This window comes from Antechinus flavipes, chromosome 4, assembly GCF_016432865.1.
Source record: "Antechinus flavipes isolate AdamAnt ecotype Samford, QLD, Australia chromosome 4, AdamAnt_v2, whole genome shotgun sequence".
Taxonomy (NCBI): domain Eukaryota; kingdom Metazoa; phylum Chordata; class Mammalia; order Dasyuromorphia; family Dasyuridae; genus Antechinus; species Antechinus flavipes.
This window is the reverse complement of record NC_067401.1, coordinates 164,723,383-164,746,563: the sequence shown is the minus strand read 5'-3', so window position 1 is coordinate 164,746,563 and position 23,181 is coordinate 164,723,383. Positions and strand designations below refer to the sequence as shown.

Below are 23,181 nucleotides of genomic sequence, written 5' to 3'. Positions count from 1 at the left end.
CAAAATATAGAGAGAATTAACTCTAATTTATAAGAAATCAAGCCATTCTCCAATTGATAAATGGTCAAAGGATATGAACAGACAATTCTCAGGTGAAAAAATTGAAACTATTTCTAGCCATATGAAAAGATGCTCCAAGTCATTATTAATCAGAGAAAAGCAAATTAAGACAACTCTGAGATACCACTTACACACCTGTCAGACTGGCTAGAATCAGGGAAAGATAATGTGGAATGTTGCAGGGGATGTGGGAAAACTGGGATTGTTGGTGGAATTGTGAATGGATCCAATCATTCTGAAGGAGCAATTTGGAACTATGCTCAAAATGTTATCAAACTGTGCATACCCTTTGATCAACCATTGTTACTACTGGCTTATATCCCAAAGATATTTTAAAGAAGGGAAAGGGACCTACCTGTATGTGCAAGAATGTTTGATGCAGCCCTGTTTGCAGTGGCCAGAAACTGGAAATGAAGTGGATGCCCATCAATTGGAGAATGGCTGAATAAATTGTGGTATATGAATATTATGGAATATTATTGTTCTGTAAGAAATGACCAGCAGGATGAATACAGAGAGGACTGGCGAGACTTACATGAACTGATGCTAAGTGAAATGAGCAGAACCAGGAGATCATTATACACTTTGACAACGATATTGTATGAGGACATATTTTGATGGAAGGGGATTTCTTTGACAAAGAGATCTGAGTTTCAATTGATAAATGACGGACAAAAGCAGCTACACCCAAAGAAAGAACACTGGGAAACGAATGTGAACTATCTGCATTTTTGTTTTTCTTCCCGGGTTATTTATACCTTCTGAATCCAATTCTCCCTATGCAACAAGAGAACTGTTCGGTTCTGCAAACATATATTGTATCTAGGATATACTGCAACATATCCAACATATAAAGGACTGCTTGCCATCTAGGGGAGGGTATGGAGGGAGGGAGGGAAAAAAAATTGGAACAGAAACGAGTGTCAATATAAAGTAATTATTAAATAAAAATTAAAAAAAAAAAATAAGGATGATTTCAGAAAGGCCTGGAGAGATTTACATGAACTGATGCTGAGTGAAATGAGCAGGACCAAGAGATCATTATATACTTCAACAACAATACTATGATGATCAATTCTGATGGAAGTGGCTCTCTTCAACAATGAGATGAACCAAATCAGTTCCAGTAAAGCAGTAATGAACTGAACCAGCTACACCCAGGGAAAGAACTCTGGGAGATGACTATGAACCATTACATAGAATTCCCAATCCCTCTATTTTTGTCCACCTGCATTTTTTATTTCCTTCATAGGCTAATGGTACACTATTTCAAAGTCCAATTCTTTTTGTATAGCAAAATAACTGTATGGACATGTGTACATATATTGTATTTAACTTATACTTTAACATATTTAACATGTATTGGTCAACCTGCCATCTTGGGGAAAGGGTGGGGGGAAGGAGGGGAAAAGTTGGAACAAAAGGTTTTGCAATTGTCAATGTTGAAAAATTATCCATGCATATATCTTGTAAATAAAAAGCTATTAAAAAAAATCAGAACCAAAAGTTGACAGATTATTGGGTTATCACCCTATGAGCTATTATATGGCCATCCCTTCCTTACTCCTTCTCTTTTTCCACAACAAACCTGGGATCCTATATTTGATACCAAAGATTTATTCCTAAGAGGGTATTTTAGAGTTTCCTACAAGAACTACAGCAGAAAGAGTTGATTTCCTAAACTCCCACTTTGGGTTTTCCCATACACAAATTCCAAGTTGGAGATTGGGTACATATAAAAGTATGGAAAGAAGAAAAATTAACCCCGGGCTGGGATGGCCCCTTTCAGGTTTTATTGATTTCAGACATAGCCATCAGCACCCAGGAAGGTGGTTGTACTCACCACACTTGTTTTTAAAAGGACCTGTAAAAGGACCCAAGTGGACATTTGAGGTCCGAGGTGACCTGAAATTTCACCTTTGGCGAAGACATCCTACTGATCAGCCTCCTGACTTAGGAGAAATAGTGGTTGGAAATTCCCAAGAAAGGGGGGTTCAGTCCTTGTGGTCTCACATTGCTGATTTTGTTTGTGCTTAGTCTCTTTATTTGTGAAGAGGCTATATCCTTTTCTAGGGGATCCATCCTGTCTTTTCTCCAGAAGTGTAATTCCAGTGCTATACCATGGGGGTTTCCTTAGTCTTTTTACTCCTCTTTACACCGTTTGTCTGTTTGGTCCCTATCCTTTGGTTGCCCCAACAGAATAGTTCTGAACCCTTGATAAAGATCATAGCCTCAACCTTCAACCTTTCTAACTATTGGATTTGTGGAGGGCCTTATGGCTGAGTCAGTGGCCTTGGGTGCCAATTCCGTTGAGTCCTACCTGGCTCCTCAACCATAGAGCTGTAGTTTATAAAGGAACTGGATTCTGGTCCAACCAAGAGGACAGTAGCAATTCAGCAGAAGGGAGTCTACTGTCTGAATCAGACTGGATGAGGTATAGAACTAGGAGTAAGTGAATGTGAGTGGACTTTTACCGAGAAACCCCACTATGAAGAGGAGGGATTCCCTAATTGTGCTATTGATTGTACCAAATATGTTGGGAGGTAGAGTTCAGAAGAAATTGTGTGTCAGAATGGTCAAAAGTTGCTTTGTACACATATGGGATTCTATCAACCACATATCGACCAAAATTGCTGCCTTAAGGCTAATCAAATCGGAGACTGTATTGAGGATGGCGTGGGAGATAACCTGTGGTATGGCATAAGTCAGAATAGTACTCAGCCTGGAACAAAAACACTAAATTAAGATGGAAGTAGGAAAATGAGAAAAAAGGAATGAAAAATGTTCAAAGACTTTTGAAGCATTAATAATAGGACTGATTATTGGGGGACAAGGGACAAGACAAACAAACCACTTATATTATAATTGTATATGGAAGGAGGAACTGCAGTTATGGTGGTATATCCCATCTTTATGGGAGGAGGACCAGCAGGCTCCAATGACTTATACTATTACCCACAGCTTATGGAGAAAGGTTGTTCAGCAAAGATGCTCCAGCTCCAAAGGGTCATTATTGGATATGTGGGCTAACAGCCTATACACATCTCCCAGTAAACTGGACAGGAAGTTGTTATATCGGTCTGATTAGCCCCAGGTTCTTTTTTCTTCCAGATTCAGGAAAGAGTCATTGCATGATAGCCTAGAAAGGTAAAAGCAAAGTCTGGACATCTCCATTACACAAACTGGGGATGCAAATGGCTGGAGAGACCTGACCACCTGAAAGAATTATCCAAACTTAAGGTCCGGCAATCTGGGCCCAAGATGGAAGCTAGGACTACAGAACTTCTAGTTACATGTTGAACCGGATAATTAGACTCTAAGTGGTTGTGGAGATTATAACTAACCAAACAGCCAGAGCACTAGATCTTTTAGCTGATCAAGCCACCTAGACCAGAGAAGCAATTTTACAATGTAGACTAGTGTTGGACTATTTATTAGCTAAGGAGAGAGGGGTATGCAAGAAACTGAATCTAACTAGCTGTTGTATTAAAATTGATGATAATGGACAAATAGTGAAAGAAATTATCAAGGATATTAAGAAACTGGCGCATGTTCCAGTGCAAACTTGGAACTCTCCCTTTAACACTTTATGGTGGTCCTGTTTAATGGGAGTTGGTGGAAACAGAATCTCTGCTTTGTTTTGGTGGCCTTGAGTGGAATCATTTTACTACCTATCTGCTTACCCTGCTTAATTCAGTTAATAACTTGAGTAGCTCAAAATAGCCTTAACAAGATGGTGACTGTCACTTGTTAATCTTGAAAGGACAAGGGTGGACTCCTCTCAATGTTACGGGACAAGAGGATCCTCAGGATGACAGTCAGATAGACCAACAGTGTGAATTAATCTTACAAAAATATGAAGAAATCTCATCTTAATAAAAAGGAGGAACTGAATGGAAATTTTGATGTTTCTTCAAAAGACAAATTATAAATTAACTAAGCTATGAGATCAGGTTCCTATTTCCCCCTGCCTTTCCTCATTGACAAATAGTTCCCAGGATATGGGGAAGAGGAACAGGTCTGGGAGGTTGGGGAGCGGACTAACTCAACGCTTATCTCTCATACTTTGAAAGCATATGTCTCAGGGTGAGTAAAAAGAATGTCTTTGTTTAAATTTGAATCTATGGGTTGCTTCCCCATTCACTGTAGTTATTGCACTTAGAATGTAAGGTCACATTTTCAGTCAATGAGGATGAGCCAGTGAGAAGGGTCGGTACTGTGTCAGGGAAATTATATAGTACCCCTTGTGTCTGTGCTCAGAGCCTTCACTTTCACCTCTCCATATGGTGAGAATGACTGCCTGCTTCTTATGAGAATCGAATAAACTTTCTCCTTATACCTTGAGAGACCTCTGAGATTTATTGGGTGAGTTGCATAGCACACATGAGTAACAGTGATGGTTAGAGTCATTATTCACACACACACACATTCCTTCCAGCACATATTTTCTTAGTAAAATCTGAACATTCATATTCCTAGCTTCTCATTAATGACTCTCCAAGAATGGGTTTAGGAACATCTAGAATAAAGGCTGAGACTAAATGAGTACTGCTTACTGAAATTAATTTTGTTCCTTGTTGATAAGATTATTTCTCCCTTCTTGAAAGATTAACTGAAAGATGTTCTTGTGTTTTATAGATAAATATATTACAAATGCTTAAGAATGATTATAACAGAAGCAGGGAGTGCATGAAAGTTTTTTCATGCTTATGATCAGAACAAGCCCAGGAATGTGAAAGCTGAGGATAGCACTTGCCTACAAGATGGGTATTTTTGGGATATAAAGATAGAAGACAAGTATGATTTGGGAATTAAGAGAATAAGGAAAGACATAATTGTGTTGGGGGACTGAATGTAAAGGTATGAATAATACTAGGATATATATTTTTATGAGATAAACTTATTTACTTGTAATGATAAACTTATAAGCAGATGTATAACTAATCAAGTCAGTGCTGATTTATAAACATAAAGTATTCTGGAAATCCCTTTCAATGTATCATTTTGTTTCTGGATTAAGTACAAATGAAACAAATTTTGTTTGTGCTCCTTAACTACCAGATCTAGGTTAGTTTCTCCTGTCTTTCTACTATTCCATGACTCCTTTTCTCTAGCTTGCATAGCAGACTTCTGAGAGAGTTAAAGTGATGTAAAAAGGTTTATTATCCAGAAACCCAAACTTAAATTTAAATTGCAAAAAAGCATTCAGATGGTTTAGGGCCTTTCAAAAGGCCACAGAGTTATCCTTCCCCTTCTCCATTGTAGGGTCATCAATCTGCACTTGGTCTCCCAATTCTTGGGAATTGCCATCTAGTCTATACCCCTCTTTTTATAGCTAAGGAAATCTGCCCAGTGTCATATATAGAGTATCAGAGACAAATCTGAATCCATGTCATCTGATTCTAGAGTTCTTTTCATTGTAATGCACTGTCTTTATTCTATTTCACTGTAAACACTCCCTCCTTCTTCCACCCTTCCCCTAGATGACAGGTAGTCCAATACATTAAATATGGAAAAACAAAAAAAATTAAAACAAATATGCATCATCCAGCAAAACAAGTTCCCACATTGATCATGTCCAAAAAAAAAAGAATACTTCATTCTGCATTTTCATTTCACACTGTATTCTTCCCCTCTCTGGCTGGAGGCAGTTGGTATAATCCATCTTCATTGCTCTGAAATCATGTTTAATCCAAATTCTAAAGTCTTTCAAAGTTATTTTTCTCTATGATATTGTAGTCATTTGTGTTAAAATTGTAGCTTATTTTAATCCTCTGACTTCTTTTCTTTATAAAAAGTCAGTATAAAGAAACAATACCAGAAAACTAGATTACAAAGGGAAACCTAAAAGTTGCTTGGAGTGAATGGGATGTTAAGAGAGGACTAGTACCTCTGTCATGAGAGCTTGCCAAGCCCTTTTTAGGGTTGCTCCTCTATGTCTCTTTGGTGTCCACTTTTCACCCAACTGTCACTTGGTTCTAATCCCATCCTGTAATAATCCCATCCTGGTAAAACTGGCTGAGGGTAACCAAAGGATTTAGGAGAGTGTCTACCCCAGCATGTGATGACTTCCCTCGGATGGACTGGGCAGATGAGAATAATTTGTCAAAACATCCACGAAAGTGGCAGAAGCAGGATGTAGAGCACTGTTGAGTTTAGTCAGACATCAGAAGCCAAGGTCACGCATCCCAGGCCATCCTTGGTTGTCCTGCTACTGGAGACCTGCTATTGGACTTTGATCTGGAAGAGAGAGTGAAGCTGACAACTTTTTGCAACTCTACCTGACTTTAATCGAATTCACAAGTGAACTGAGGAATCACCCCATGATGTCATTGGTCCCCTTTGAAAACAAAGGACAAACAAAAAGATCTATCACTTACAGACTGTCTCATGGATCAAAGGAGCATAACAGTTACTTGCAAACTGTCTCATAAATTAACTGGTCACCTCATGAGATCATGTGCTAAGTCAGGAGAAATCAACTAAGCCTTCACTTTGGTCCTGCTAATTGCCCATAGTCTGCAAACTTGAGATAAACTCCGGAAAACCATAGTAAGACAGACCAGTAAAACACCAAATGCTGTCCTCTTCCTATTTTCTTCCCCACATTGCCTGCCCTCCTCACCATCCCATCTTCAGATGGTCTGTCTCTGTACATCCTTCCTTGTGCCATTTGTCTCTGTATTTTCTATGTTGCTTAACTGGGTACACTCTGCAGTCATTGTGATCTTTGCCAGAGAGTATTCCAAGAGTCAGGCATGTCTGTCTCCCATTCAACCCCCTGGTGGTTCCATTGCTTTATTCTATAAATTAATTAGCATCCCATCATTGCAGAAATTATTCTAGTACCACTTACTTCACTCTGCAATAGTTAAAAGAGAGCTTGGTAGTTTCCTCTGAACTACCCTTTTTACCATTTCTTATGGCATAATAACATTCCATTTGATTCTTGTATCACAATTTGTTTAGCCATTCTCCAAAAGGTACCCTCCTGGTTTCCAGTTTGGGACTTGAATATTGTTTTCTTAATTGTTACCAAAATATAATAAGATGATCATTTTCAAAAGGAATCCAAATAGAATGTGAGAGAATATTATTGTGCTTTAAGAAATGATCAACATTGTAGAGGCTTGTTTCCATTTCTTCCTGTTTTTCTTCTGTGTATTGTGTATCTGTGTGTGTGTAGGAGGGGGTTGTCAATATGATTTATCAGCATGTCAAGAATAAAGTTGTTATTATATTTGTTTTAAAATTTTTTAAAAAGAAATGATTGAGGAGATGGTTTCAGAAAAACCTGGGGAGATTCATATGAACTGATACAAAGTGAAGTGGGGAGAACCAGGAGAATAATGTACACATTAACAATATTATAAAGATAATAAACTGTGGAGGACTTAGTAACTCTGACCAATGCAATTATCTACTACAACTCCGAAGGACTCGTGGTAAAAAATAATATCCACCTCCAAATAGGAATGAGTACAAATTGAAGCATTTTTCCCCTTTGTTTTTCTTTCATTTTTTTTCCTTTGGAACATGGCTAATGTGGACAATTTTTTTGCATGATTTATATGTATAATGGGTACATATATATATACAACATAATAATATATTGTATTTCTTTTTTTCCCAATGAGGGAAGAGAGAGGGAGAGAATTTGTAACTGAAAATATAATGTTCAGTCATAAAGTTCAGGGTTTTTTAGGTTTAAAAAAAAAAAAACTGTCCTGAAAACCATTATAGCTGCCATGATAACAGCTAACTCTATTTTCTTATTTCCTTATTTTACTTTATTTCCTTTGGCAGGACTATATATTTATTTGCTTTCCTTATATAAGTCTTTATTGGGTCCCCTTAATAAATTCAAGATCTCAATTCAAATCTGGCCTCAGAAACTTATTAACTGTGAGCTCCTGGGTAAATCATTTAAATCTTCTCTCAGTTCCCTCATCTGAAAAGTGGGGCTAATTCTAGCACCTGTCTCTCAGGGTTACTGTGAGGAGTGAATGAGATATTTGTAAAGCACTTTATAAACATTAAAGTGCTATATAAATGTTAACTATTATTATGTTATGGTTGTTGTTAATAGATCAATGAATTTTCTTGAATTACATGTCTAGTTCCTTTACTAGTTTTTTTTCTTTTATCTCAATATTATTTTAAAATTACATAATTTACAGAGGTGCTTTTTATTTCAAAAGTCATCACATATATTTCATACTCACAACATCTATTCAAATTGTGTTATGTCTACATTTTATAGATAGATAAAAAAATAGAAAAAATTATTTATCCAACATATAGTGAGAGAACCAAAACTAGAGTTCAGGTACCTTAAACCCATCATCAAGAGACTCCATCTCCCTTTGATAGTGTTGGTAGAAATAAGAAAGGAAGTTTAAATAATTTATAAAAAATTATCACCAATCATGTGATCTTGGGTTTAATGCTGAGACCTTGGAGATCACATAGTCTAATTTCCTAGAAATAAGAAAAGTAAGAACCCGAGAATTTAAATCACTTGCAATCAAAGCATTCCCAAATGAATACATAATTCATAAATACAGCAAGTGGCTTCCCTTACAGAAAGATAATAAAGTCACAGATTTCAGTGAAATTATTACAAGCAGCTGTGGACCAATTTGATTGTTACTATGCATCTGTTATCCCTGTGGATCTGTTTCAGATCTTAGAGAAGTTTTTCTGAAGAATTAAATGAGTTAGTCAATGCTAAAAGAAATTGGCCCTTTCATTGAGTATGTTTAAGGAAAAGAAGTACACATAGTTTAACTGATATACTAAAGCAAGTATGGAGGAGGAGACAGGAATACTACAATAGCTCTCTCAAACTGGGGTAAAATCTGACACTTCCAAACCTGGAACAGTCCATCATTGATAACTAATCTACAAAGTAGGGCTGGTAAGGACAAGGAAAGAATGTTGCCAGAGAACCTTGGGTATGATGATTTATGCCAAGGTAAGCTATTAGTATAACAATCTATATCAACTTTTTGCTATAATTCCTGGGTTCATTCTCATTCCATCTGGTTATATCAGATGTTCTATTGGGAGGAATACATCTAATTCGGGTAAGTCTGATTGGTTTCCTTTGATATCACAGGCAGGAAAACTCCTATCAATTTGGAAAATGTAAGTTTCTGGTTTCAAAGATTATGAACATGGAGCAGCTAGGTGGTTCAGTGAATAGAGCACCCACCCTGAAGTCAAGAGGACCTGAGTTCAAATCTGATCAAACACTTAAAATTTCCTGGCTGTGTAACCTCTGGCAAGTCACTTAACCCCAATTGCTTCACCAAAACAAAACAAAGAAACAAAAAAGATTATGAACATGGATGATTTAAGATATGGAGACGTTTCAGAGAAGAGGCTGAACCAGGAGAATAAGGAAATCAGGGAAGAATAAGGGGTAAGCACATGTGCAAAAATGTTTGTACCAGATCTTTTTGTGGTAACAAGGAATTGGAAAATGAATAGATGCCCATCAATTGGGAAATGTCTGAATAAGTTGTGGCATATGAAGGTAATGGAATATTACTGTCTTATAAAAAAAGATGAACAAGCAAATGTTAGAAAGTCCTGGAAAGATTTACACAAATCGATGATGAGCGAAACAAGCAGAACCAGGAATACATTGTACACAGTAACAGCAAGAATATGCAATGATCTACTATGAAAGAATTGATTTTTCTCAGTGGTTCAATGATCCCAAGAAAACCCAATAAACTTTGGACAGAAAATGCTATCTGTATCCAGAAAATAATAATACATAATATTTTGCACATATATTACAAGATCTCTTTCTTAGTAGAATGTAATAACATAGGGTTTTCGTGAAAACCAAATAACATGTTCTCGATATATATATGTATCTTAATGTTCTTGATATACATATATATCGAGAACATGTTATTTGGTTTTCACGAAAACCCTATGTTATTGCCCTTATTTTATAGATGAGGAAATAGAGAAAAAATATTTGTTAGGTGTCTTAATACATGGTCATAAAACACTGTCTAAGGTAATATTTGAACACATGTTGTAGGAAACAAAATTCTGAACCCCATAAAAGATTCAGTAAATGAACAACCTCAGGATGAGTGAAGCAGTTGAAATTTTTAATATGCTCCTGCAGAAACAGGTATGAGCACACACACATTCAGAAAGGAAAACAAGCTTTTATCCTCTAAGGTTAGTCCTAATGCTCCCTTCAGAATTCTGGTTGACCTGAGCCCTTCTGGTTTAGTCTTCTTCATCCACCCTTACATGTTGTTCCTAGACATGTTCCCTTCCCTGGTGATACTCCCCATGTTCAAAAATGGCAACTAACCCTGCCCTCATGGGGTGTCAGTTAATATGCATGAGATTTATTAAATATGTGTGCTATGATCCCAGCCAGTTTTAGCCAAATTTAGACATGGGCTCCCTTGTCAGAAATTTTTGTGGTTTATCTAGCTTCTTGCCTTCACAAGGTGATTGGCTGGAGATATCTTAGCAGACTTAGCAAGATTAACAATCCTCCTCCTTATCCTTCTTTGCAGTGTTTGTGAAAACCTATCAACATTTCTTAGAAGGTCTATCTGACTCCAAATCCAGCACTCTATCTTAGGTTTTGTGAGAAGGCTTTACTATCTATAATTCTAGTGCCTTTATTATTTTCAATGTATTATATATGAAGCTTGTTTATACATGTCTCCTCCATGAGGCTCTGAATTTGGAAAGGAAATTAGATTCAAAGTCATATATACATACACACAAAATTTAATTCAATTTAATAAACATTTATTAAGTTCCTACCATGTGCCAGGAACAGTGATTGGTACTGAACTACACTCAAGCTCACAATCTAATGGGAGACAATAAGCAAACAAGCATATTCAAACAAGATATATACAGGACAACTAGGAAATAAATGGGAGGGAAGGTACTAGAATTAAGAGGGGTTGGGAAAAGCTTTTTGTAGAAAATGGGATTTTAGTTGGGTCTTAAAGGAAGCCAATCAGTAAAGAGGAAGAAAGTCTTCCAAGCATGAGGAACACTCAGGAGTAAAGAGATGGAATATCTTGTCCAAAGAAAAATAAGGATCAGAGTAAGTGGTGGAATAAGGTGTATGAAGATTGGAAAGAGTAGGAAGTAGCTAGGGTAGGAAGGCTTGTGAATGCCAGGGGATTTTGTATTTATTCCTGGAGGTAATAGAGAGCCACTGGAATCTATAGTGTTGGAAGTGGGGAGTGTGAGGGAAAGACTTGTGTAGGGAAATTACTTTAGTGGCTGAAGATGGGATGGATTGGAGTGGGCAAATGACTTGTGGAACAGGGTCAGAAGAGAGAAGGGGATATGTTGAGAAATACTGCAAAAGTGAGATTGCCAGGCTTTGACAATAGATTGCATATGAAGGCTAAAAGAGAAGAGACAAGAATATCATCTAGATTATAAGCTTTAGGAACTAGAAGAATTTTGGCATCTACAGTAATAGGGAAGGTGAGAGGAGAGATGGGTGTAAGGGGAAAGATTACTGAGTTTGGCTTTGAATATGCTGAAGTTTAAGATATCTACTATTTCCAGTGAGAGATATCTGAAAGTTGGATATGTGAATCTGGAGGTTAGCCAAGAGGTTAAGGGAGGACAAATTTGAGAATCCTCAGCAAGGAGATGGTGAATAAATCCACAGGAGCTTTCAAGATCAACAATTGAAGAGAGAGGAGGGCTTATGACAGAACCCTGTGGGAAATCTCTATATTGAGATCTGATAATTCAATGTATTTTCTACTGCTAATATTTCATGATTCAGAGTTCTGTTACTTTATTCACAGACTACAATCTAAGCAACCCAGACTTTAAGTGCAACTTATTATTCAGCAGTGACCATTTGCCAAAATCAACTTACTTCTTTGAAATATAAGAAATATTTATTAAGTGCCTACCATTTGTCAGGCACTGTACTTGTTTGCAGTGATACAAAGATAAAAATGAATTCCTTGCCTTCAAGGAGCTGTTTTTACTACAATAAAAATTATTACCAAATATGGATGAAACTGTCCTCACTTTAGTCAACCACATGAGGATTATAAGCCACCTTTTCAAAATTAAATTTAAGTGCTAACTGTCTATCCAAGCCCTTTCTTAAATGCCCCAGCTTCTAGTTTTAATCTTCCTTTGAAGTACTTTAACAGAACTTTTTTCTACATGTTCTTTATCTTGTTTTAATAATCTAAAAAATCTGTATATTAATTAGTGCATTAATTTTAATCTATAAGCTCCCTAGAAGAGATTGTAGCTATATACATTTTTAATTTTTATACATTTCATACATTTTTATATATTGCCACTAATTGATAATTTATATGTGAATGAAGAATTACAATCAGACTAAAAAGTTACCACTAAGGCAGTTTTAATTGTTTGAAGAATCATCCCTAAAAAAGAAACACAATCAGTGGCACACAATTCCAGGTGAAATATTGGGGGGGAAGTACTTATTTTCAAGCAAGGTCAATAAATACTCATCCTATTACTATTTACTTTTTATCCAAAGGCCTCTGGAAAAAGGAGGCACAAAAACCACTAGAGGAGATTATAGTTCCCTGAGAAACAGCTGCCAGGTGGAGTGAAGCACTCAGTCTTTCTCTCTCATTCTGAGCTGGATCTCCATCTTGATAAAGGTCTTTATATTCTCATCTTGGATGTGTTTATCCAGAGCAGCCAATGCTTTGGCTCCACCATCCTGATAGTGCCGTAGGAGCTCCTCAGCGTACTCGATCCACACGCAGTTGTGGCAGCCACTCATGCAGCAGTTCGTAGGGGGTAACAACAGTGGGGGCTGAGGATAGAAGGGCTCTGAAGAAGCTTGGTCAGAGGGAGAGGAACCTTTCGGGATGGGAAGTGCATCAGTCTTCATGTTGCTTTTTGGAGTGTCTGCTTCACAATCTTGACCTGTCTCATTTTTCTTAAAAGTCCTCTTGCTGCTGCTGAGGGTTCTACTACAGTACTTGCTGGAAATCCCAAGGAAGCCCAGGTACCTAACACAACTGCAGACTGGCTCCTGAAGGTTATAGATAAGTAAAAATTACTTAAACAGGAAAGGTTTATCTGGTTTTGGGAGAAGCTCTAAGAGAACAGTAGTCTACAGGGAAGGCTTTTACCTTCAAATCACCCTGTTATTATACAGTTAATTCTGACATATTCCTCTCTCCCTGGGTGGAAGGTACTCAAGCCAGAACACAAGCTAAACTGAAAGGAACCTTTAAACTAGCTTACTCCTTTATAGAGTTATATACTTTAGTTTACAGATGAGGAAACTAAGACTTGAAGAAATGAAATGACTTATCCAGGCTCATATAACTCCTTAAAAGTTTAAGCCCAAGTCTCCTGATTTCAAGTTCAAGGTACTTTTCCATTGCCTCCCTGGATAAATACTTAACACAGAGGAGGTGTTAGGGGCTATTGTATATGAGGAGCTAGGAATCCAGTCCTGCCAGAGCCTGGAGAATAAATGTCTCTGACATCAGAGTCCCTTAAGACCAGGTGACTTCCTGGATCCTTGCAGTCTTTAAAGGATATTCACAGTTCTATACCCCAATAATTAGTAGTAAGTGCTGTGCTGGCATCAGCTTTTACTTGTTCTGTCCATTGTTAAAATGTTCTGTGTAAACACTTACGGGGGGGGGGGGGGGGGGGGGGACTGGCAAACCGCAAATGGTACAAACTGATTGATTTACTATTTTCTTGATTGTTTAGATTTGAGAAAATGGTAATAAAACAAATTAAACTTTCCCCCAATTCCAAGTTAAACAAATATTAACACACTAACAACAAATCTTCCTTCCAAATAGATGACTCAGTGGAATTAAAATCCAGCCTCAAACACAAATTGTGTGACCCTGCTGTATGAATGGCTGCCACAACTGCGTGTGGCTCTAGTATGCTGAGGAGCTCCTACGGCACTATCAGGGTGGTGAGCCAAAGCATTGACTACTCTGGATGAACACATCCAAGATGAGAATATAAATCAGTTTGCCTCAAGTTTCCTCATTTGTAGAATGGGGATATTAAAAGCATCAGCTCCCAAGATTGGTGTGAGACTCTTAACAATTGTAAAGCATAGTGCCTGGCACATAGTAAGCGTTATATAAATGTTGACTATTATTGGTTACTACTAATATCATTACTAACAAAATTTCATCATTACTATCAGCCTAAGGCGGTGGAGGGCTTAAAGACCTGGTGGGTGGCCACGGGTCTGAGGGGAAGGAAGCCCGTGTTCCCGTGCCCACCCTTCTTCCCCTTCCTCCTCCGCCACCCCTCTCCCCCGCCGCCGCCGCCTCCTCGGTGTGACCCCAGTGAAACACAAGTTCGTTCTTCTCGGCCCGGCCCTGCGCGCTCACCGCGAGCTCCTTTGGTTACTAACACTAGCCCAAAAGCCTGCGCGGTGCACCACCTTCCGGTGACCTTTGCCCTTTGGCTCGCTAGGCTTAAATCCCTTGGCCCTCCATCCGCCTCTCCATCCGCGGGTCCCTGGTACTTGCCCGGCGGAAGGGAGCGGCGTATATAGCGGCAGCCGCCAATCTTCTCCGGCCGCTAGTGCACCGAAGCAGCAGCATCCTGACTAGGTGAAGAGCGTGCACCTTCCCATGGGGGGCGGAGGAGATGACTCCCCCATGAATGGCGGCCAGGCAGACCAATCATAGACCCCGACCCGCTCCAATAACCAATGGTCGTGGGAAGAAGGTAGGACAGAAAAGTTTGAGGGTGGAGTTGAGATGTGCCAGAGCGGAAGGCGGAAGTGCAACCACAGGGGTCTGAGTGTGGTGGAGCATGGCGAGAGCTCGGCCTGGTCACCCCAGACCCCAGGGGCCGGCGAGGTCTGCTCCCCGAAACCCGCGGAGATATCAGGGACAACCAGAACAGCCGAAACAGCCGAAACGAGGGAAGCAACCTTCGACGCCGCAGCCGGACAGGCTAGGTACGACGCGTTCCACTAGATCACATCATCTTCGCCCCTCCCCAGCCAATCAGAATTCAATTGAATTTTCGAATGCCATATTATTTAATTCATATATTAATTCAACAAGATAAGTAATGTCATTAATTAATAGTAAAAACAACAGTGATGTTTGCTAGTTAGTATTATCGCCTAATAGTATTGTAACCGGAACAGGTTAAAAATAATGATTGTAACCATGAGCAGATTAGTTAATCTCTAAGCCTCACTTTCTTCATCTGTAAAACTGGAATGGAGCAGTTAGGTGACACAGTGAATGGATCCCCAGGCCTGGAGTCAAGAAAACTTACTTCGTTCAAATCCGGCCTCAGGCATGTACTAGCTGTGTTACCTACTCGGTTAGTCCCTTAACCCTGTTTGCCCCAGTTTCCTCATTTGTAAAATGAACTGGAAAAGGGGAAAAAAAGCCACTTCAGTATCTCTGCCAAGAAAACCCCAAATGGGGTCACAAAGAATCAGACACGACTAAAGTGACCGAACAATAAAATGGGAATGATACCTGAGTCCCAAAAAGTCTATTGTCAATCTCACATGAGATGTGTATCTAGCACCTTAAATTGTCAGTTATGAACATTATTTGTTTATTGTATGGTAATTTAAGATCTACAAAATGTTTTTGGATATCATCCCTCAGATCTGCTTTGGTTTTCTTTGTTTTCAAGCTCACTTAAGTACTCTGTACCAGTCAAATTGTGAAAATGTTTTTTAGTGAGAAAAAGAATGAAAGAGGTTAAGAGACAACAGGTTGTCCAGAAATACTGAGATTATACTGTAGTGGCAAGGAATTTGGCACTTAGTATATATCATCCTCATTTAGCCAAGTTATAATAGTAAGTGGTTTACAACCAGGTCAGAGGTAATAGTGGAATAGTTGAACAAGGTGATATGACTTTAGGCCACTTTTCTCAGCCTATTTCGATACCTCTAAAATGAAAACTTTGTAGTATATTATCTTTGTACTATATATTTGTACTATATCTTTGTACTATAATCTGTTAAAATCTAGAGCTGAAAGGAATCTCAAAACTCATCTAATCTATCACCCCCACTTTTTTGCTGATAAGGAAACTGAGGTCTAAGGAAGCTAAGGGATATACATAAAGTAGAAAGTGGCAGAGAAGTAAGATTTCATGCTAATATACTGTATAAAATACACACAGACACACACTTTGGAACATACTGGGACATTATTTCTCTCATATTTGAGGCCTGAGTTATCAAGATTACTAAGTTCAAAAATGTGAAATAATGTTCATTTAATGTGAAATAACTAATTAACTAGTGGGAACTTGACTGATTAATCTGATTGTGATTAGACCCATGAGAATTCAGTTTTGGCTACAACAGTTGTAGGTAAATGATGAGCCCCAACCAAGATACACATACCAAGAGTCACCAGTGTAACCACCAGCTCAGAGTGGAAGGTGTTCAGAAGGAGCTAACACATTTCTTGTGTATTTTTTTTTTTCTTTCTAGAAAAGAAAATAAGAAAGTAAACTCTAAGCCCAAGAACTTGGATGATCAAGAGATTCCTTTCCGACTTCGGGAAATTATGAAGAGCCGCCAGGAGATGAAAAAGCACATCAGCAAAAAGAAAAGAAAAGCAGGTAGAATACACTGGGCTATTTCCTAGCTGTGGGAATAGTGCTGGAGAACACACATCTTTTGTGTGGTCTTAACTTGTGGTTTCAGGGAGTTCTTTGTGGAGATGCTCAGCACTTATGCACAACCACATGTCCTGTTACTCAGGGGCTCTGGGAGGTGAAAACCTGTCTGTTTTCCATAAGCCCCTCCCGTCACTCTAAGCACATCTTTAATTCATTTCCATTCAGTTCAATGTAGATTGAGTATTTACTCTGGGTGGATTACTGAGAGAAATGAAAATACAGGCTCTGCCCTCAAGGAGTTAATCATCTAATAGGAGTGTTAAACAGAAACACAATTACTACATTGTGGCTAAGGAGCTCCACTTTTTCCCACAACCCTCACAATTTATAGGTTGGATTCAAAGGATTAAGTTGCTCAGTTTATAGAACTTGGTGACTCTATACTCCTAAATCACATAGCTCACAAATTAAAGTTGACAGTTTTCTGCAGTCTGTCCAAGAGAGTAAAAAAAGATTAGGGAAAGCAATCCATACCCAGGGCTGTCTTCTAATTCCTCTTCGGTATTTTCTTTTCTTTTGTTAAAAAAAGTTTTCAATAGTATTTTATTTTTCTAATTATGTATAAAGATAGTTTTCAGCATTCATTTTTGTAAGATTTTGAGTTCCATGTTTTTTCCTTGATCTCCCCCCTTCCCAAGGTAGCAAACAATCTGAAATAGATTATATTTCTGTATTTTCTAATATTTTCATGTGCAGATGGTCTACTTTGGGTCATCAGAGGGTCATAAGTCTTATAGTCTGTTACCTGCGTTTTGTATCTTTTAATGTCATCTAACTTGACTGGAGAACTCAATTGATCTAGAGTTCCCAAATAACTGTATTCACCCCCATAAGAGCCATAAAGTTGAATACATAACTGTCAGGGAATGTTTCAAGGATTATGAAAGAGGTAACATTAGTCTGGGAGCAGGAAGGTAGTATGGATTAAGTGGAATGTGAGCTATGTCATGATGGATGGGTGATACTTTAGTTGGCAGAAAGTCAAGAAAGAGAAAAAGCATGAACAAAGGTAGAGACATGGGGAAATCCAGATACATCAGTATTTCAGATTAGCTACCCCTAGGATACATGTGGAGTGGAGCTAGGTAGAAGAAGAAGAGTTACGTTAAATCAAAGTTCCGACTTCATGCTTTCTAGGTCCCTTCCAGTTTGAACTCTCTGATCATTTTGCTTTGAATTGTACCTCGTTAAAAATCTTTTTCCCCCAACTCTCTTTGCAGCAAGAGTTCTTAACCTGGGTTTTCTAAACTTTATTTTTTAGGGCAGGATCACAACAATTTCATACTCATTAATTTATTTTGTAATCCTATGATCTTTTTCATTCCTTTATGCATTTAGGATATAGATGTGAGGAAACATTATTCTGAGGTAGTGTCTATACAATTAATCAGGCTGCTGAAGGGGTCCATGACAAAAAACATTTAAGAACACTTGCTTTATGGAAAGTGTAATTTTAGGATAGATTACATTGATTAAAGCTGACAAATCTTTTTTTTTCCTTATAGAATAGAATAAATAAATCTCCTCTCCCCCATTTTTGAGGTTTTTGGCATATTGTAAAAAGTATGAGAGTCCGGAAGTTTGGGTTCTTGATCCACTTCTGCCACTAATAATCTCTGTGACCTTTACCAGTCTCGGTCTCACCGTCCCCCTCCATAAAATGAATGATTGCTTATTCAGGTCACTTTCTGTTCTGGTTGTTTCCCTAGTCCAAGTGGCTTTCAGGCAAAAGTTTGAGAAGGAAGCAATGGGATCCCTGTCAGACATCCCAATTCCCAAGTTCAAGCAGGGGAAGAAGGAGTCGGACAAAGCATATGTCCACCGAATGGAACAAGAGGCTCAGCATGTGATCTTCCTCAGTGAGAACCAAGTGGAACGGAAACCTGAGAAAGAAGAAGCTCCTCAGCAAAAGAAAGAGAAATCTCAGCGGAAAAAAGAGTGAGTTGGGTTTGGCTGGCTTGAGGATATTGCCAGGGCAGTGGGGACTTTAGAGGCTTCTAGCCTTCTAGACCTCAGAGCACTAACTGCACTCCAGATTTCATTGACTGGCAGCAATGATGGTGATCCACCAGGAGGTGGCGACAGAAACCCCCACATAATTCTTGAGGCAGCCCTGGAGAAGCAAATTTCCAGTTTCAGTCAAATCAGTAAATAGAAATGTGTAATTAAATTTCCTGCCTTTAAGGAGTTTGAGATCTAGTTGAGGGAACATTAAGTGAAACATGTAAGATACTGTGTGAATAGTCAGTTGTGTGGCAAGGGCTAGTCTAATACAAGCATTTATTTTAAGCTCTTGCTGTGTGCAGAATACAATGTGTGTGCATTGGGAAGATGCAAAGACAGAAATAAACAGTCCCTGCTTTCAAGAAGCTCAAATTCCACAGGGGGATAGCGCATGTGAGCATGTTAGTATATATGTAATTAAGTGGGGAAAGAAGAGAACAACAAGCAGGAAATGTTACCTACGTGAGCCAGACCTGAGGAGATGATGATGATGATGGTGGTGATGATGATGACAAGAGTAGATAGATAGCATTTATATAACTTATAACATTTAAGGTCTGCAACATACTTTAACTTTATTATCTCATCCTTATATAGAACCTTCTGAAGTTCATGCCATTATTATCCCCATTTTACAGATAAACAAATTGAGGTCGGTAGTAAAGTGAATTGTCCAAGGTCACAAAGCCATTAAGTATATAAAGCTGGTTTTGAGCTCAGGTTTTCCTAACTCCAGGCCCACTCACTCATCCATTGAGCTACCTACTGCCTAATGGATTAGTCTCTGTGAAGATAGAATGCTGAGTTTGAGGAACCCCATGGAGACCATTTGTGATCACAAAGTGTCCCATGAGCAAAATGACCAGAATAAAAAGTTCTATTGCTGGCTATTTGTGAACTCCATTATTCCTAGAAGTTTCTTTCCTCTACCTTACTCTAGTTATAGCTCTTTTCCTTTCCTTCTTAGTGTGCCAATTTCTTGGATTTAAACATTGAAACACTTTGTCCTGGAGTCCCACTAACTCAGGCTTTGTTAGAAGAATGTTGTATTTGGATCTCCACATTTATTAGGTTTTGGGGCTTTTTTAAAAATTTGCAGTTGTCCAAAAAGCTGAAGCACTTATGTTAGAGTGATAAAATCAGGTTCCACAAAGATAGGATCATTGGGCTAAAATAAAATTAAAATTAATAAGAATAACTAGAAGTTTGTTCAAAAGCTCAAGTACAAGGTAAAGGAAAATGGGACTAGAAATATTTTTCATGTGAAGAAGATTTCAGAATTTTAGTGGACTGTAAGCTCAGTTTGAATCAGCAATTTGTGGCTAACCAAAAAAAAAAAAAAAAAAAAATTAGTTAAGGTTATCTTAGAAGGAAGGAAAGGAAACAAACCCTTATTAACCCTAACCCTTATGGACCAGGCATTGGGCTAAATACTTTACAAATTCATAAATAGTTTTGAACCTATCATTTGATCCTCAAAACAACTAAGTGCTATTTTTCATATTTTACAGTAGAGGCAACTGAGGCAAACAGTGTAAGTGTCTTGCCTAGAGTCATACAGCTAATATTGTTTTGAGGTCAGATTTGAAGTTGGGTCTCCTTGACTCCATTCCACATCTACTGTGTCATCTAGTTGCCTTTTAAGTGACATTAAAAGATGTTTATCATCCATATTCCTACTACATCTGGATTATCGTGTCCAATTCTGAGTGTCACATTTTCCAGAGGAAAACATCCAAAATAATGAAGGGTCTCAGAATTGAGCCACAGAAGAATCATTCTAATTTTAGACCTTCAACCTAGAAAAAAAAAAGAACTAATTTGAAGTACCTACACTTTGAAGTGGGCATTTTAAATATATGGTAAGTTTGTTATATAGAACTGTTAGACTTGCATGTGATTGGTTCTTGGGTGTCTGAACCGAGATTATTGGGTAGAAATTACAAGAAATCTGTTTTCAGAACAGTGTAAAAACAATTTTTCTTCTTAGTAATGCTATCCAGAAATGGAATGATAGGGGGAAGAGCAGCCTGGGTAAGCCTTCAATGGGGCTACTATAGATTAATTAATGCTATGTAGGAATGTTGAATAAAAGTGTATCTGAGTCCTATGAGACAGAGTTCTCTGATTATTCTTGACTATTCTAGGGCATTTTGGAAGTTTCTAGAGAGGGTAATCTTCTTGTTCCTTCTAATCCATTTTCTTTTCTTCTCTAACTCTGTTTTATGTTTTACCTTATGATTATTAACTTTTGGATAGTTGGCAGAGTGGGCTGGGCTGGGAACCAGGAAGATTCATCTTCTTGAGTTCAAATTTGACCTCAGACACTTAGTGGTTATATGACCCTGGGCAAGTCACATAACCTGCATACTCCAGTTTCTTTATCTGTAAAATGATCTGGAGAAGGACATGGAAATCCACTTCAGTATCTTTGCTAAGAAAATCCCAAATGGAGTCAGGAAGAGTCAAACATGACAACAACAGCAACAATTGAGTGCACGTGCACATGAGAGAGAGATGGATATCAATTCAGCATTCTGGAAAGAAAAATTTTTAAATCAATCATATTTTGGCTTTTTAGGTTCCAGAGAAGGCGTTTGGATAAAGTTCGACATCAGAAAGAGGAAAAGGCAATAGCCAGCTTGGAAAAAGAACTATTTCAAGGTATTGCTTGGATTTTGTCTCCCTGTTTTTCCAAATGGAGCCAGAAGAAATAGCTGCATTTTAGATATTTCTGAGAACTTGTGTATCCAAAAGCAGGTTAGCTAGCATCCAGTGGTTTCAACCATGCCATTTGTGGAATCTTTTAATAATAAATATAATCACAGGACTTGGAGTCCCACCAAATCAGACTTTGTTAGAAGAATGTTATATTTGGATCTCTAAAACTATTACTGGTATAAATTTACCTTTACTGAATATTTATTAGGTTTTAGGGCTTTTTCTTAAATTTTGCCATGTGTATCATGGCATGATGTTTGCAGATCCCTTTGTATACATTATCTTACTTGATCTGACAGCCTTTTACTTTTTTTCTGTGGAAAGGGGCTCAGAGTGGTTCACATAATAAGGATCAAGGATGAAATTCAAGCTCAGGTTTCACCTTACTCCAGAGATGGCGCTTTGTATCTGGTTCACTTCCTGTAGCCACAGCCATAGTGATACAATTTGAACTGAAATTGGATTTTCTCTCTGGAGTTATTTTTTTAACAGTGAAGGTAGAGCAGGGTTGTAGGTGGTTTTTGATTAAAGAAGGGGGCAGGAAGAGATGAGATGTGAGGGTTTGGCTGTGTAGCCCACATCCTGTAATATGTTGTTCTCAATCCTCCTCTTCCCATTGTAGATTCCGTGAAATTTGGTGAAGTTGTCCTTCAGCCTCCAGAATTAACAGCAAAGCCAAGGAAGAATACAAATAGTGACAAGGTAAGGTGGGGCCTGAGTGAGAGGGGCAACATGTCATATTAATGGTTCTTGTGAAATAGCCTTCTCTGTCACTTTTGTGATGAAGATTGATTTGGTGGGGCTTCTGGGTGGCACCTGGGATGTGTGTCCTGGTCTGTATGATAGGTAGACCTCAGAGCTGAGGGGGCTGGGAGCTGTTCACACAGGCCCTGGTACTGCTCTTAGAGCCTGGTAGGGCTCTTAGAACAGCCCTCTCTCCTGGGCCCCAACCTTCCATCCTCATTGCTCCCTTTTTCCTCAGCTCGGCAAGAAGTCACTGTTGCTTGCAAACCTCCTGGCCCCTAGCAGTGCCCTCCAGCCCCCAGCCATCTCCTTGGCTCGCCAACGGATTGTGGCAGAGGAGAGAGAGCGTGTTGTGCGGGCCTACAGGGACCTCAAGAAACACAAGCAGCAACAGCTAGAGCAAAGGCAGGCCTCTAGCCCATCAGAGGGGAAGCCAAAGAAACCGGCATGAAGAAGGGCCCCCGGGATTTATGGGACTTGATGCTGGCTTCCAGGAATAATGGTGATGACTCTCCTCATAGAGGCAGAAGAACTTACACATATTTGGCCTCCGTTTTATTGCTAGCCACTGCAGGAACTAGGAAATTACCTCCGAGTGGAATAAAGTGATTCTGAATAACTGAGAAATAGCACTCAGAATCAGGTTGCCAAGCATGAACAGTCTCTGGGACCAAAAATGCTCGAGTGGTCCCTGGCTTATTCCCACAATATATGCTGTGGCTTTGCCTGCCTGGTGCCAAAAGACCTGATAGATGCTATGGCCCAAAGATGGAGCTTCCTATGCATTTACCAGCCAAGATACTTCCCAGGAACTTGCAGAAGTCTAAACCCTGAAACACTGATTATCCCAAATGATTGGTTCTGTATTTTTGTATCACATTGATACTGGATTTGTGGAAGGTAAAATTGTGAGAGGCTGCCAAGTTTGGGTATGACTGGTGCTTAATAAATTCTTGATTTAATTGA

General features: G+C 38.6%; 2 protein-coding genes across 4 annotated transcripts in view; one reads left to right on the top strand and one right to left on the bottom strand.

Moving 5' to 3' along the window:
* LOC127560644 (retinal rod rhodopsin-sensitive cGMP 3',5'-cyclic phosphodiesterase subunit gamma) overlaps positions 1-14,775 on the bottom strand; it is a 27,981-nt gene extending 13,206 nt beyond the window's left edge. Inside the window, exons 1-2 of one of the 2 annotated variants that reach the window (XM_051995382.1) lie at positions 14,604-14,775; positions 12,456-13,120 (exon numbers count right to left, since the gene is read on the bottom strand). In XM_051995382.1, the coding sequence (XP_051851342.1) occupies positions 12,695-13,120; positions 14,604-14,678 (501 nt within the window). In that variant the 5' untranslated portion in view covers positions 14,679-14,775 and the 3' untranslated portion in view covers positions 12,456-12,694. Of the gene's footprint in view, positions 1-12,455; positions 13,121-14,603 lie in introns of those variants that run through there. The other variant, XM_051995383.1, reaches the window with a different exon arrangement.
* CCDC137 (coiled-coil domain containing 137) lies at positions 14,740-23,181 on the top strand. 2 transcript variants are annotated; one of them, XM_051995380.1, is made up of 6 exons: positions 14,740-15,040; positions 16,556-16,686; positions 18,456-18,684; positions 21,332-21,414; positions 22,094-22,173; positions 22,454-23,181. In XM_051995380.1, the coding sequence occupies exons 1-6, from the start codon at positions 14,838-14,840 to the stop codon at positions 22,664-22,666; spliced, it is 939 nt and encodes a 312-aa protein (XP_051851340.1). In that variant the 5' UTR covers positions 14,740-14,837; the 3' UTR covers positions 22,667-23,181. The 2 variants fall into 2 exon arrangements, with proteins under 2 accessions (XP_051851340.1, XP_051851341.1); XM_051995381.1 differs by having other exon boundaries at positions 14,893-15,036; positions 16,551-16,686.